The sequence below is a fragment of the Cynoglossus semilaevis genome, chromosome 11 (assembly GCF_000523025.1).
Source record: "Cynoglossus semilaevis isolate Cse_v1.0 chromosome 11, Cse_v1.0, whole genome shotgun sequence".
NCBI lineage: Eukaryota > Metazoa > Chordata > Actinopteri > Pleuronectiformes > Cynoglossidae > Cynoglossus > Cynoglossus semilaevis.
Genome location: NC_024317.1, coordinates 6125199 through 6141521, shown reverse-complemented (window position 1 = coordinate 6141521; position 16323 = coordinate 6125199). Strand labels below are relative to the sequence as shown.

The following is a 16323-nucleotide window of genomic DNA, read 5'->3' as shown; positions in this document are numbered from 1 at the left end:
GTGCTGCCCACCACACAAGTCGCTGCATCTTATAATGCATTTTTTTTTATTATATTTGATTGTCAAATCAAAGAGATCTGTGCACAGAAACAAGAACCTGTGAAAACAACATCCAGACAAACATTTTAAACTTTTTCAAACGGTGAAGGATCAAAGCAGTTGTGTGGTTGGTTGCACACTGGGCAGATTACTTTTAACTACAAACATGAGTCTTGGCTCCAGAACTGGCCTTTATGTCAGGAAAGTGAGTTTACAGGATAACAGAAGTGAAACGAGAGCCAGAGCTCAGGCCAAACCCAGAGAGTGGAAATGAGTGTCTCTGCCAAGACATTTCTGACAGGGTTATACTATATATATATATATATATATAGATAGATAGATATAGTCTCACTCACGTCACTGGGTAAATAATTCATGTTGTTGACAAACTAACTCCAACATCAAAAATGTGAGACACATTTTTAAAAGTTAATGCTATAGGGAATAAAACTGAAGGACTCACAGCTGGAGGAGTCTTTCTTTTGTGTTTTGGTATTTCTTTTGCTAACTTTTCAAATATTTTCCTTGTTAACCCCCACGACTGTATCTCTGAGTCTGTACCTGTCAGACCTGTAAAGTCTGTGCTCTCAGTCTTATGCACCGTAACTCCAATCAAACTGTCCTAGGACAAATAAAAAAGAAAAGAAAATTCATTTAGGTCTAAACACATCTTTATTTTCTGGGAAATGTCTTCTGCACCAGGTCACCTACGAGGTACTCCTTCACCTCGTACTAGGGTTGAATTCCTGTTCCTTTCAATTTATTTATGTTTTTATTTTTTATTTTTTTCTAAAAGTAAATAGGATCATGCTACTGTGGAGCCAAAGCGTTAACGAGCGATAAAAATGTCCCATATATTCTGTACTAAATGTTGCACTTTTTTTTTATCCTTTGGCTGGGTTTGCGACTTTACTCAGCTGCGACTTATATATTAAAATATATAATTTCACGTTTGTTATTTTCACACTGACTGAGAGGGCACTCTGGACTTGTGTACCAGTATCTGCTACTCCTGTAACACTGAAAATATACATGTTTGTTGTATTCACACTGACAGCAGCTAGCGGGCATTGGTGCGACTTATACTCTGAAGCAACTTATACATGTGTTTTTTTCTGCTTCATTATGCAGTTTTTGGCTGGTGTTTTGGTTATTAAAATCTGAAAAATTTGAAAACCTGAAAAAACCTGTCTCAGAACTTCTTGACTGAGGCTTGTATTAGCCGAAAACTTGAAAACTTGACTGAGGCTTGTATTAGCCAGACCAGGGTAGCCTTAGCCTGAGCCGCTCTTGCTGTGATTAAAACCCTGGTTCAAATATGTCTATGACCATTAGAAAGAATATGTTGTGGAAAAAAGTTTTGAACGTTTTACAAATGTATTCTTTAAATGAAACAATATTGTTGCCGTTCTTTGTTCTTCATTTGTTTTTATCTTGACTAGTATAGACTTATAAACTAAAAGTTTCCACAGTTCAACTTTGCCATGATTCACTGCACGATTGTTGCATCAGAGCAATAGCGTGATTGACTCAAGTGCACATTCAGATGATTAGATGACAAAACTTAACCGTAGGGTAATAAGCATTTCTGAAGAAGCAAAGAACACGTACATTGTGGGACTATTTCTCAGTAGTATTGCAAATTAGAATCCCCCTTCTCTCTGTAAGTGCTGTTATTTATCTTTAATGAAGATGACTGAAAAAACAATAACCAGACACCGGTTACATGGTTCAATTACTTCAAAGCGGTAACACAAGTTTATACAGAATTGTTACGACAGAACTGTACAGAACACAAAGTAACAAAAAAACTACCTCAACTCATATTTAAGAATAATCAATCAAACTGATTTAAACTTCAGTACAATCTGGCATAAGGTTATGATTCAGACAGGCTCGGACATAATGGTTAGATATGAATGAACTTTTGAATGAAAGGCTTGAAGTCTGTTGAGCAATGTCCTGTCAGACAAGAATGTTTTCATGGAAGAGTACATTTACAGACCAGTGAGAGGCAGTATTAAAAAAGTATTTACAGAATAGAAATGTGTCAAAGACTGTACAAACAGAAGGAATGGCTGATGTTCACCTGGTCGCCTTGATCACCTTCAAGATCTGCCAAAAACAAATTCAAAATTAAACATCATTAAACAGCTGATTATAGAAAATAACTAACAAGTAAATTAATAAAAATACTGTAAATTGGTGGGATTGTATCAGGGATCCACTGATTCTGATACCAGTCAGAATTGTACTTGCAACATATCAAACATATGTACCAATCCAGTGACTTCTCAATATAAATACTTAGTATTGCAACAATGTCATTAGTTTGGAGGCATTTAAACCTCAGGTACAAAAGATAATTTGAAGATTCGCCACAGGGATTAATTCACTGATGACATCATAAAAGCTCTGCTCACTTTCTGTTCCGTTAGCAGTGTCAAATATGTTATTTCTATCCAAATTTATTTTCATTTTATTCAAATCTGTTATCTTACAATATAACAATATTGTTATATAATATAATTATCTTCTGTTAATGACAAGATAATACAAGAATTTTCCTGTTTGTTGCTGCTGCTCACACCTGGATGGCAACCCATTACCAGTACCATTTCAGTACTTGGTATTGGCAAGTACACAAATGAAAACACTTGAACGAGATAAGGAAAACACTGATGGAATAAGACTGCACCGTACTCACCGTGTACCATTTTTCTCTCTCTCTCAAACCTCCGTAGATTTTCCGACACTCGTGTTCTGAACCTGAAAGATTTATTTAAAAATTAACAATTTAATATATAAAGTAGATGATTGATAACTGTGACAAAGAACTCCTATGTGACAAGAAAAATCAAAACGAAATACGTATATCAACAGTCTATCTTTCAACCTTTAACTACATGCTACTTCTTTAGCAGATTTAAGGTGCACCTTGCTGCAGGGGAGATTCTTGCTCTCGTTCTCAGGGTTAGTTTGCCCTCGCGATGGTGCGTTATCTGGAGAAGCTGCGGGAGCATTTGGTTCGTGTGAATCTGGAGGAGCTTGTCGTGCCTCTTTCACGGTGATTATGGAGGAGCACACAGAGGAGGTGTCCTCCACCTCCCCTGGGACGGCAGAGTGGTAGCCGTGACTGCAGCTGCTGAAGCCACTTACACTCTCGCCCGACGACTCAGAGCTGTCCACTGGACACAGACAAAGACAAAGAGACGGTCATTTAAAAAACAACACCTCATATTTATAACCCATAGCTTTAAAGTTGGGTTTTACTCACATATTAAGTTCTGACTCCCACTCTCCTGGTCCAGATCGTCTTCCAGAGCTCCAGGGGGCGACACGTAACCAGCAAGCACCCCTATGTTTACCCTGTGCTTTGGTCCACACCTGTAGCCCATAGGGGTCACTGCACTTCCTCCAGAGGAAGAGGATGAAGCTGAGCTGCTTCCTGAACCAAGAGATTTTGGACGCCCCCCTGACTTCCCGTTATTCTCCACATATGATCCTCCTAGAGAAAGTGCTTTGTTTTCTGCAGAGACAGAGCATGAATACGTTTTATCAACATAAACGTAACAAAAAAATATTAAAATTATGGTTGTGTGATAATATCGACTGACTGATATTAGCATATTTATGTAATATCTGTAAGAACCATTATCATTTTTTCCTACGATAATGAAAACCTGATAACGCAATGCTTGCGTTTCGCCAGATGATGTGTGTGCCCTAAAAATTGTTTTGGGGAGAAATAGCTGTATATTAAAGTGAAAGTCACTAGATGGCAGCATTACAGCTCATTTAATTCATCTCATACTCGTAGAGTGGTTTGTACAGATAAATATTACCAGGCCTATATTGGCATTGGTTGATCAGTAATTGAGTGTTTGGACAATATCGGTATATTGGATATCGGCACAAGCTAATATCGGACATCCCTGATTAAAATACCTTAAGACTTCAATTACATAGTATGAATGTGTTTAAATTGGACTTATTTACCTCTTCCTATCAGCACATAGTTGACGGCTCTGTCACTGATGGCTGCCTCACTGGGCTGGATGTCCATAAAAGGCTTGTTACCAATACCCATGAACACCCTCTCCTGCATGCGAATCTCTAGAAACATGTTGAAATGTGTGTTGAATGTGTTTAAAAATATAGATTCAAACCAAATGACAATAATGCTGTGCTGATGCCACTGGGACTGGACTCACCTCTGTTGTGTATCGCCTGCTCCCAGAGGATCCGCTCAATGTCCTTGGTCCAGGTCTCCTTAACCTCACGGCTCACGGCTTGGAGAACGTAGGTGTCCTGGGATTTCCTTTTCCTGAACCAGATCTCAAAACACAGGCCACTGTCACCACTGTTCTGGGTCAGACCTATGTCTGATGACTGCAGACAAACACAGAGGAATGATTTAAAATTAAAGTTTTAGCCACACTGAAAACATTTCAAAATAATGTTTAACTTAAATAAATAAATAGATGATTGTGATTGTAGCATGAGGACGGATGATTTGAAAATTTCTCAACTCTTGCTCAGGAGGTGAACCGTGGGGTTCCACACCCATGACAGAGACATTGCCTCTGGGCCAAAGAGCCACTGAACTAAATTAGTTATATCATCATCATCATTATATTATATTCTCTGTTTATCCACATATTTGGTTATATGGTACTTTAAACATCAGCAAATTCAATTATTTATACAGTTTTAAGGATAAATATATATATAAATACATAACTTTGCTTTTTGAAGCAAGTTACATTTATTTTCACTGTTTTATTTATTTATTTTTTGAATTATTTTCTGATCATACAAGTGTGATGTTTTGGTTTGACCAGTGTGTGTGAGACAGAGAGAGAGACTACTGTATGTGTACCTTAAACGACTGTTTGTAGACATAGGTGTCATTTCCTACATCCGTCTTTCGAGTCTTGCTAAATAGAATGAGTTCCTGGAAAAGGAAGATGTGGCGAAAACACTTTTTCTTTCTAAACGTTACGAGGAACTCATCCTGCCGTATCAGCTGACCCTGCTCCTTAAGATTAACCTGTAGCAGACAAAGAGAAAAACACACGGGTTGTCAGGTTTTCTCTGGTGCCTGTGGAGGAGGTTGTACTGTAAATCACAGCACCAGCCAAAAACCCCAAATCCATCTCAGATAACAGTGGTCTGGAACTTTCTTCCAAGCTTATGAAAAGTAAGATTATACTTTTTCTCGATTTATTTTTATATCATTTAGCTTATCATCTACCATATGTATGTCCTCCTTCAATGAGTCATGATCAATGTTAGAGTATCCAAAATAACACGAAACCTACGTCACAGTTGTGGATGGCGTCCATGGCCAGCAGATTGTTGCCATGGCGTAGTTGAAAGTGGATGACCTCCAGGGCAGCTTTGACCTCAGCCATCTCCCTGCTCTGTGCTGGACCACACTCTCTCATCATGTCCTGCAGCAGCAGACTGTACTTACTGATGCGCTGTATGGGTTTCAGCAGGTACGACCACAGGTCCATTCTGTCTCTCAGCCTGAGCTGTTTTTTCTGTTTTGGGGTCACAACAAAGAAGAGAGCCGTATAAAGAGAGGGAAATAAATACCATATTTTCTGGCACATTTTTCAAGTCGCTCTGCAGCATAAGTCACACCAGTGCCCTCTAGTGGCTGTCAATGTGAAAATAACAAACGTGTGAAATTATATATTTTAATATATATGTTGCACTTGAGTATTTAAGTCACAAACCCAGCCAAAGGATGACAAAAAATGCGACTTATAATCCGGAAAATACGGTAATAAAAAAGTAATATAAAGGTTCTTAAACAGCAAATGTTTCTGTTTAGTTGATTAAAATGCTACATTAGCTAAGGATAAAGCCAAGATTGACCGCAAACTACAACAAAAGCCTGATAAGAAGTTTCCAGGAAGAAAAGCCTGGAGCCGAGCTATTATACCATTAGGAACATGATAGCTGACATCAGCTAACCTAATGTGTCTGAAACCAGCTTTGAAAATAATTGTAATGTTGTTTTGTTCCTCTGGGGCTTTTTCCAGTACTATTCCACATGGTTGAAAATAACAGTTCCGGATTCATGTCCTCACAGAGATAGTGGCTGGGTCTGTGGCTCAAAGGTAGAGCGATAAGCAGCAGAGGCAGGCTGTGGTGTTTACCTTGAAGAAAGTTTGTCCGTGACTGATGAGCAGGCGGTCAGACTGTGGTTTATTCTTGCTGTACAGGGCATACAAAGCAAATCTTTCTCTCTGGAATAAGATAAATAAATGCACATCATTATTACATTTTTGTTGTGGAATCACAGTTAAATGAAGGACGTATTAATTAAAGGGTTGAAATAAAATGGTTCCTGCTGTAAAGCTAAAACAGAAAAGCCTCTGCCTCCATTTAAAAACAGGAGAATCAACATCTGAGAGAATTTTTTTTACCAACTGCTGTGGGAGGAAATCAGAAAAAAAGCGTACTGGCTTGGGAGTACTGGCTAAATCTGTATAGAAAGGCTGAGAATTGAACCAGCAGCACCTACCACACCGTGTGGCCCAAGATGCACTTTGGATTCTTGAATTCTTGAGGAAATATTGAGGAGATTTTTAGTTCTTCTCTGTTTGACTTGACACGTTGAGGTGACATTCTGATCACTTTTCTATACTATGTATTGGCAAATCAGCTTTACCTGAAATACACTAAACTCTAGTTATTTCCTATCTTTATGCTAACCCAGTGCTTAATATAAGTGCTAAGTGCTAAATAGCCTAAATAGCCCCTCTGGGGCACGGAGAGATGTCACGGGACGTTCAGTATATTTTCAATATTCATGCTTGAACGATACCTCCAGTCACTAGATGGCAGCAGAGCAGCTTGTTTTAATAATCTAATTTGATCATCAGGAGATCGTATGCAGGATGCTGGTGCCAGCAACCCATACTGTGGTTTCTGCAGAAAAAGAATTTATAGTAAACTTTATAGTATTTTAATTTCGGGCGGTAGTGAGAGGGGGTTAAAAAACTTCTGTCCTCTGGGGGGGGCAGGGACGTGGCAGAAAATGATTGAGAAACACTTGGCTAACCTGTGGTTACTCCAGTTACAGTATGTTGAAGTTTTAGTGCATCACGGTGGGATTCACAGAGGGAAGCGCTGATAACTGCACTCACGTGTCGTAAAAAGCAGCGTCCCACTCTGAAGGGTTCATTCACACAGCTCTCTAACTCGCACAGGAAGTGATGCTGGTGGAAGTCGTGCAGTTTCTCTAAGTTGCCGAAGATGCTCCCCCTCTGGCCCCTGAGGTCCTGGGGAACGTCGCCCCTCTCCAGCTCTGGGATGTAGTGCTCCCGGACATAACCCAGAGCTTTAACATACTCCCTCTCCGTGGACAGCAGTTCCTCCATTATTTTTTCAAGTTTCCTAAGTCACATACAGGAAATTTAAAGCAGTGTTTATCTCACTTTTCTCTGCACATTACATCACTGAGCTTCACTGTCATTACTTACAGAACACTGCTGCTATTGTTTTCTGCTGCTGTCAGCAGTGCTTCTTGGGTCCTTAAATCTTTAAGGCTCTGGGTGGAGGCCGCGAGTGCTTCAACCTCTGCCTCATCGCTGTCACCTCTTGACTCCCAGTTCAACCTGCCTGATTTTATGTTCTCGTTGTGGGAAATGAAGAGCTGCTGGTTCCACTCCAGCGGCTGTGTTCTGCCTTGACAGTACTTGTGCCTGATATTCAAAGGTAAAAGGCCAGAAAGTTTCATCAAGTTCAATCTTACAAACGAGCCTTCGCTCAAAGATCGACCCAAGCCTTTGTGCGAGTGAAAATCATCACACACTGCACCCCTTAGATCGGCTGCACTTTGGTGCTCCCTTGGCCTGCATGCGGTCTCTGCTGGACAGTCGCCATTCTGTGAAAAGACAGGACGGATTTCCTTATTTGGAGCCGTTGATTCTGAGGAAATCAACACCCGGGGCGCTTTGTTCTCTCTGCTATTTGCGTCATTCTTTTGCTGTGTTTTGAGACCTGATGCGTGGTTTTCTTTGAATTTCTCAGGAAAGGCTGGTTGATCGGTAACAGCAACCTGATCCACTCCTGACTCACTTCTTTCCCTGCTATCCAAGCCCCCATCTTTCACGGGGGGTTTTTTATCTGTGATCTGCTGAAGCTGGTTTTTATCTACTTCTTGTTGCTTTTGTCTCCTTGTCTCCTCCAACCACAATCTAGCTTCTTGGCATTCGACCCAGGCTGCATTCCACACCTTCAGAAGCCCGGAGGCCCCTGATCCCACACTGCAGGCCTTAACTTTCTGTGCTTGAAAATGCTGGGTGGAGAATTCACCACCTAATCTTTTTTCATACATCTCGAGTGTACTAAGGGTCTGAGTTGAGTAACACCCCCGCTCTACTTGCTCCGAAAATTCCCTGCATTCTTGGGCCAAGGCAGATGCCTGTATAATGAAAAAAGAGACAAATTTTGTTTATAGAAAATGAAAATAATATTTTTTTTCATATAAATTATTTGTAACAAATTCATAATAAACACAAACCTGAGAACAGAAACTGTGCACCTGCATGAGGGGTTCCAGTTCCTTAAACCTCTTTTCCAATCGCAGCATAAAACCCTCCACGTTGGATTTAAAAGTGCTGATCATTGTACGAAAAACATCTGTTGCAGGACTGGAGTCACTGGTGGCAACGATCTTTTCCGCGTCCGTAACCAGGGTTAAGGCGTACTGCTGTTTGTCCTGGGATAAATAATTGCATGTTAGGTAAAACTCTGCAGCTTATTATTCAACCATGTACTGTTATCACGTCAGTCATTAAAATATTTTTGCTCTGAGAGAAGAAGAAGGAGAAGAAGAAGGAGAGAAATGTGCTGGTGTGTGTGAAAAACAAAGGACTTCTTAGGAAAAATGTGTTTTTTGGTAATTGTGTTTAAATGCAATGGAATTCTACCTTGGACTGGGAGAAAAACTGTTGAAATGTACTCATAGCCTCTGCAGAGGTCAGCAGGTCATCTTCTGAGGTGTAGGAGTCTGAAAGGCTCTGTTCAGCTTCCACGGTGAACCATGCGCCAACCTGTAGAAGAAGGCAGTTTTGTATGTGTGAGTGTGTCCTTTTTTGGACAGAAGACAAATCTCAATTTCCATTCTAGCTGCGTTCAACACCACATCAGTCATTTTGATATGGTTAGGTTGATAGATACGGATTGGAGAAAGTCGTACCGTGCTGATTTTGGCCTCCGTCTCTCTGAGACTGAAGAGAAATTCAAGACTCTGCAGTGACTCGTTGGATCTCATCACCAGCATGTGGAGCTTCTCCTCCACCTGGTTGTACAGACTGGTTACTGACTCCAGACCATCTCTGCAGGGGGGGGACAGAAACACATGAAGATGAAGTCAAAAAACAGATATGTAACCAACTAACTTGACACATTGTAATTTTAATCCTATGCACATTGTTGATTGGAGACATCAATTAGAGGCCTTTTAGTTATTATGTTAAGTTTAAGTTAAAATAAGTTATTAAAATGATTATTATTATTATTATTTAAATATTAATAATTAAATAATTATTAACGGCAGCCTGTAATCAAAATGTCTTACAATATAATTAATTTAAACTGTCATGATAACTGTCTCTCTCCATATACTTATACTGGGTTTATTTTTGTGAATTCTGGTTCAGATGTGTGAACAGATGTTGCAGATATTATGTCACGCCTGGGATCTAATTTAGAAATAAAACAAAAGCTAACACCTGTGCTGAGTTCTATTGTCACCAGACATGTATATCGACATAAATTCATTCATTTCAGTTGTTTCTGACACCTGTAATCTTCAGACTGAGGAAATCTGAACTCTTCTCTCCTCATCCTGGCCAGTGCTGCTCCTCCTTCTCTTTGCAGACTGACCAGTCGAGTGTCCTCCAGAACCTCTTTCATAGAAGCTCTCTGCTCCTCAATGCACTGCTGCACGTCCTGTAACAGGAGCCGAGTCGAACATTTAATGTATGATAAGAATGATAAGAAGTAACTGCAGGGCATCATGAGTGGTAGAAATGAAAGTTACCTGGGCGCTGTCTGTCTTTGTGCTGCCCTCCACTTTCTTGATGGCCTTTTGCAGTAAGTTGTCTGCTTCTTGCAAGTCGCCCATGAAGGACACCAGTTTCTGGAATTAATAATAATTAATTTATACATCTATAAATGTATGAATAGATACAGTTTATCTATGACTGCTGAGGACTGCCCCCTGCGGGTGCTTTAAGTTATCACTGCTGCCCAGTAATGGGTAGATGTTTTAAATGCAGGGGGCTAATTTCATTGTGTTTGTATAAGTATATAATGTCGATAAATGCAGTTCTTCTTGCTAAAGAGCTGGGTTTGGTGTAAAACCTTTTTAAGTCTGGATTCAAACCCACAACCCTCAGGGTTCAGGTCAACCGCTAAACGGCTAAACCTGCCTGAATCTGAAGTGTAGGTACTAGTGACATCTAGTGACCAAACAGCGTTTTCACAAGCAACCTAAGAGACCATGATAAATCTCATCAAAGTATTAGGCTAGTGACTAATACAAAGCCTAATACTAGTATTAGTCAATACTGAATGACTAGCCACTAGTCATTCAGTATTGACTGGTACAGTATTAGGGTCAGTATTAACCTTTGACTGTTGACAGGCTTCAGAACAGAACCTTTACACGTCATTTACTTTCTTTTGCTGAAAGTTTATACACACACACACACACACACACACACACACACACACACACATATATATATATATATATTCAGTACTCAGTACCCATCTGTACATGATCTCTCCTCTCCAACTCCAGATTTACATTAGACATTAAACAGCAACAGAGATGAAGAATGCTGGTTTGTTTTAGTGCCGACCACAAATCATTCAGTGACTGTGGTATGTGTGAGCGCAGTGCAGACGCAGCAATACCTGATGAAACTGCACCCAGTCAGCGTGGCTGTACGAGAAGGTGCCTCCCAGTTCTGGTGTCAGCTGAGAGGCTTCAACCGTCTTGTTCAGGGCTTTCATAGAAGTCACCACGTCCATCTTCCATTTAAAGAAACCGTTTGTTTGTGAGAGAAAACAAACAGTAACACTCATCTCTGGTGTCAAAAGTAAATGGGACGAAGGTTTAAAGACCGACTCAGTGTCCCACCTGCAGTCCAGATTGTTTTTCAGGGCGTGGACTTGTGTCTTTATCTATCAGGATCGTGATACTGTGCACTGCATGAAGAGCTTGTTCCTGCAAGTAATAAAAATAAAAATAATTATAATAAAATTAGAGGTTTAGCTTTGGTCAACACTTTTTATACAGATACAGTGTTTGAGTGTGAGTGTTTTAACCTGGGCCATCAGCAGAGCTCTGTAGAAGAGGAGTGGGGGGGCCTTCTTCCTGGCATTGATGACTAAAGTCATTCCCAGTTCCTGTACATCTTTCCTATAAAACACAATGGCTCACGTTAATCAACACCGGGTCTCTTTTTTGATGTCATTCTAAGACCCTTTTAAATCCATATATACTTTTAATCCCTCCGTCTTTACATGATCGCAACCTCCATTTTCTCACATCTTCAGCACATCCACCCTCCTCTTAACACCTCCATCCTGAGTTACAGCTGTTTGTACCTATCTTAGACTTGGCTGCTAATCCTAGCGAGGCTTTGCGTGCCAGACCGTTGGCAGTCAGCCTGACTAAAGACCAACTGGATCTGACTTTTACCAGGGGACGGTGAGAGCTGTGGTATGTGTTAGGATGTCTGTTTGAGCTTCACAGACTCCATTACTCCCCATGTAAACAACTAGCATTGTTTTAATGTCTGTGTCTGAATGTGAAACGGGCAGAACGTCGCCATCTATCAGTGTGACAGCTGAACTGAAATGAACTTTAAACCAGGCAGAATGTGTTCATAAAACTGTATTTGATGTGTGAAATTTGAATCTACATTAAACCTTCAGGAATGATGGTTGACAGAGAAACTAAACATTGAGTGATACTATGATGCCCTCTAGTGGTCAAAATGTGAAGTTGCAAGCAATAGCAAGGTTGAGTCATGGCATTCGCTCTTTCTTTTAAATAGACGTACAGATAATGAATTCTCAGTACCTCGGTATTGAATGTAAATAGAGCAGCAACTCGCAAACAGTTTGAGTTGACACTAGAGGCTGCGTCCACTCTCTGCGGTCACCGTGAACCTCAACGACTGCCCTGCCTGTCCTGTCCCTGCTGCCTGAGGAACAAAACAGACAAAAGAAAGTGAATCATCTTATCAATGGAGAAGCATTTTTTTCCTACAATTCAAATCTTAAGAGGAATATAAAACACATTTCTAAATTAAACAATAGTTATATGAGAATTTAATATATAATTTGGGCTGTGTTTAAAGTATGGAACAAAATGATTTATAATAGTTTTTAATTAAAAGTCGAGTTGTAACACACAACTATGGCGTCAGCATGTTGAAGTTGTGTTGAAGTGTAATGTATGAGTGAAACAGTTCAAGTCAGTACCTGGTAAACAAATAATGCCCATGTCAAGCAGGCAGCAGATGTTTCTGAAATGTGATCCTTGTGTTTGTGGAGACTGAGGGGAGTCTGGAATCTGAGCTTGTGGAGAGGATGGCTTTTCTATCTTTGAGTTGTGGAGTCTGGACTCAGTTCCATCTGTGGTGGAGGAAGTTTCACTCTGACTTGACTGAGAGTCTGAGCAGACACACACACACACACAGAAAATATGTTTACTTGACAAGTGTAATAACAACAAACATATTTACTCCATATTTAAAAGTCACAGTGGAAAAGTGTCTTTGAACAGTCAACCTCTAAATAAAGAAATCTCTCTTTGACGTCATCATGTAGAGAGAAACCCTACATCTGTCAGGTTCTTTGGATCTAGGCTTGAACAAGACAGACCAAAAACACGTTTAAAATGTGTTTACTGGTGAGAGTGCAGTCACCAAACAGAGTAAACGCCTCCCTGTGTAATGATGTGGTACTACACCAGCAGCCATGACTGTAAGGACAATGCCCTCTCCTAGGAATTATTTTTTGGGAGAAAATGTCAGACCTTATTCCGTAGAAATCTCAAACCTCTATCTTCATAGTCATGAGCTGCCAAACATTCAACATGAATGTAGGAAAGTCTGACAACAGTGACCACAGCCTGTATAATGTCTTTCTTAAAGGCTTTCAGAAGAAATGAATGAGTGAAATCACTTGCATTTCTCTGACCTTTGACCTGTGGCCTATATTTTTCAATGCATTTTGTCTGATAAAAAAGTGTTTTCCAAAATTCAAAAAAGTACTTTTTGTTATTATAAATGATTAGAATGTAGGTCTCTAAGTTCAGATTTTAGTTTGTGTGCATTTGTGATAAAATTAATATCTCATTACTAAACGTTTTTTATTTATTTAAGAAATTACAGCACTAAGAATTGCCTTAAGGCTAAGATTTTATACCCACTCCAGTGGCATGTGGCCTTTTATACTAGCAGTAATCTTTCATTACTTTGGATTTAATGTTTACCATACACATTAACTGTGTGTAGACGGAGCTCAGAGATTGGACACAGCAACTCTGTAACAAAACCCTGTGGTGACCTGGCTGTTACGCCTGGCTTTCATTACGGACGTCCTAATTAGCCTCTCCGTAGAGCCAACAAAGCATCGCTTGTGCTCTCTCTCTCTTAGCCACTTTAATAGCCCATGACAAGCATGTCTCCTGTCAAGATCTCATCACGGACCTCCGAGGGCATGAGGTTGCATGCCAGCGGGTGCAGGGGACACAGAAACCTCCTTCTTGCATGTGAAGCTGTCTGTCTACATAAGAGGATTTCTCTACGTCTTTCAAGTTCTCTCTTTCACTTGGGGTGCATTTCCGTTTACTCCCTCAGTAGAGGGAATGACGCGAATGCGGCCGTTCTGCCAAAAGACCCAGACGGCAGTGGGTGGATCCCTCGAGGAAGATCATCCTCTGTCCCGACCTTTAACCCTTGAACCCTTCTTCTGACGAGTGCCTCTGAGCTGTGACCCCCGTGTAATGCACTCGCCAGAGCACACACAGTCGGAGTTGAGTTTCACTGGATGCGGGCTGTTCTGTGTGGATGTTCAGAGGCTCTTCTGTCATTCAGCAACATAATAAAGGTCTTTGTGTGCAATGATAACAACGTGCGAACAGTGTGTGTGGGCACGGAAAGGAAATATTTGGAAGATGAAAATAGTCTCAGAGAAGATCAGAAGTCAGAGCTGACACTTAGGGAGTCTTTCTTTAAAAGAGGATTTAGAGCTTTTTTCACATCAAAGCAACAAGACAGAGAGGAGTTGTGTAAACATGCAGCGGAGAGCAGCAGGCCGCGACCACATCGAGTCAGATGGTCACAGCCTCAGGGTGCCAGCGCTGCCTGATTCACTATCACTTCACACATGAGTTGTATTTACCTTTTTTCGGACACTTTGCAGCTGCTCTTTCCAGCTTTGAATCCAACAGTTCAACTCCTCTGATAACGCTGGAGATCGCCTGAGGGCAAATATCACTTTGACTCCTGTTGTTGAGTTTATAGAGAACTGGACTCCCTTTGGACGTCTCCGACACCGTGGACAAAGACCTCAGCTTAACTTTGTGTTTCCCTGATGGTTTTACAACCTCTGACTTCAGCTGTGGGCTCGTGTTTCCGTCGGGGTCCTCCGTGGTGACCTCTGGTCCTGCGTGCATGCCAGAATTGTGTCCTAATTGTTGTGAAACAAGTTTGGTCTGAATTCTTTGACTCTGGCTTAAACCTGGAGTTGATTTCAAAATTGTGGGCGACTCCTTCATGAGGTTTTCGACTTCTGAGTTTGTAGGAGGGTCTTTGAGGTGAGATAGAGAAGGTTCTGATTTTGGTTCACCGCACGGTTTGTAGTGACAGAGTTTATCACGGATCACGGCCTCTTTGGAGTGGTTATAAATGCTCCCCAGTTCGTCCATTGGAGCTTCAAATGTGTCCTTGGACCTTAACTCTGCCTCTGCACATATGCCCGTCTCCTCCAGAGCAGATAGGAGGTCTCTGGTCCCTTTCTCGAAGGGGACTGGGTTTCTCAGTGCTGCTAGGTAAGACTCTCTGTACCGACACTTTAAGTCTTGATCAGTTATCTCCTGACCCGGCTTGTTTAGGTTGCAGGGTTTACAGGGCTCCTCCATGTACTGAAGTGCATGTCTACAAGAAACACCATGTCCAAGTGGTATTGGAGGAGGTGGTCTCACAGGTTTGAACACAGCAAATTGAGCTGGATATGAAAGGCTGCCTCTCTGCTTCTCCACAGTCACTGTTTCCTGAGGAAAGTCCAGCAGATCAACGTAATCGCCTTCAATTTCTCCGTAGTTCCGATTGTCCCAGGTGTTTGGGGAAACCATACCCACGGGTTTGACTGAAGGTTTGGAACAGGACCGGGGCATTTGTTGTTCCCGCCTGGTCATTTTGACAAGTTTGGAGGAATTGTCTGCAGGTCTCAGAGATGCTGACATCCTGTCTTTTTTATGAAGAACCAAGGCTTCCACTGGAAGGGTTGAGGAGTTGTAATGCGTAAGCACTGGGTTTGACTTTGGCTCCGGAGGAGATTCCTGATACGTAGGCATGATTTTAGGTTTGTCTAAAAACTCTGGTACAGCTATTTTGGCCCAGGGTAATTTGATTACTCCCTGATCCGTGCAAAGCAAACAACGAGAGAGAGGAGTTCCATGGCGCCCTTCATTTATTTCCTGCAGCCAGTCTTCAGTGAAGATGCAGGGATAAGAAGTCTCCAGCAGGGGGGTTTCCTCCACTTCTCGACAACCTTCTTCCAACAGACTTTTGAGGACGATTCGTGCTGCTTGGTCTCCAAAGGGTTCTACCTGGAGGTAGAAGTCTCCGGGACGGAGGAGCAGAGGGTTCACAGGCGCTAACTGGATGACAGTTTTGTCATGGAGGCAGAGCGGCCAGCCTTCACAGCGGAACACCACATCAGAATATCCAGCCTGGAGTAAAATAAATATCAGGAATTGTTAGAGTTTTCTCATTCATTGTTTACTCCATGATTCTGTTGTTTAACCTCGTTTGACAAAATATTACCCCAAAAAATGTTCAGTGCAGTTGGAATTTTGTTGGAATATGAATTCAATTAAAACACTCCGAACAATCTGAATTCATGCTGAAAGAGTCATGAACACCTCCCAAAAAACTTGAGACATACATGAAAACAAACGTTACGTTCTAAACCCAAAGTCAAAGTTAAGGTCCTTACACATGCGGCCTG

At 41.2% G+C, this 16323-nt stretch overlaps 1 protein-coding gene across 2 annotated transcripts in view; it reads right to left on the bottom strand.

Moving 5' to 3' along the window:
* Positions 1-1707: 1707 nt before the first annotated feature.
* quob (quattro b) overlaps positions 1708-16323 on the bottom strand; it is a 25863-nt gene continuing 11247 nt past the window's right edge. The window contains exons 2-24 of one of the 2 annotated variants that reach the window (XM_008320241.2): positions 16312-16323; positions 14494-16045; positions 12568-12759; positions 12164-12287; positions 11404-11497; positions 11216-11302; positions 10990-11106; positions 10109-10207; positions 9869-10017; positions 9263-9401; positions 8994-9116; positions 8585-8782; positions 7542-8485; positions 7206-7455; positions 6213-6302; positions 5364-5588; positions 4922-5092; positions 4254-4431; positions 4039-4155; positions 3317-3568; positions 2977-3227; positions 2747-2808; positions 1708-2154 (exon numbers count right to left, since the gene is read on the bottom strand). The exon at positions 16312-16323 is cut by the window's right edge and continues 192 nt beyond it. In XM_008320241.2, coding sequence (XP_008318463.1) covers positions 2770-2808; positions 2977-3227; positions 3317-3568; positions 4039-4155; positions 4254-4431; positions 4922-5092; positions 5364-5588; positions 6213-6302; positions 7206-7455; positions 7542-8485; positions 8585-8782; positions 8994-9116; positions 9263-9401; positions 9869-10017; positions 10109-10207; positions 10990-11106; positions 11216-11302; positions 11404-11497; positions 12164-12287; positions 12568-12759; positions 14494-16045; positions 16312-16323 — 5403 coding nt within the window. In that variant the 3' untranslated portion in view covers positions 1708-2154; positions 2747-2769. The remainder of the gene's footprint in view (positions 2155-2746; positions 2809-2976; positions 3228-3316; positions 3569-4038; positions 4156-4253; positions 4432-4921; positions 5093-5363; positions 5589-6212; positions 6303-7205; positions 7456-7541; positions 8486-8584; positions 8783-8993; positions 9117-9262; positions 9402-9868; positions 10018-10108; positions 10208-10989; positions 11107-11215; positions 11303-11403; positions 11498-12163; positions 12288-12567; positions 12760-14493; positions 16046-16311) is intronic. The other variant, XM_008320242.2, reaches the window with a different exon arrangement.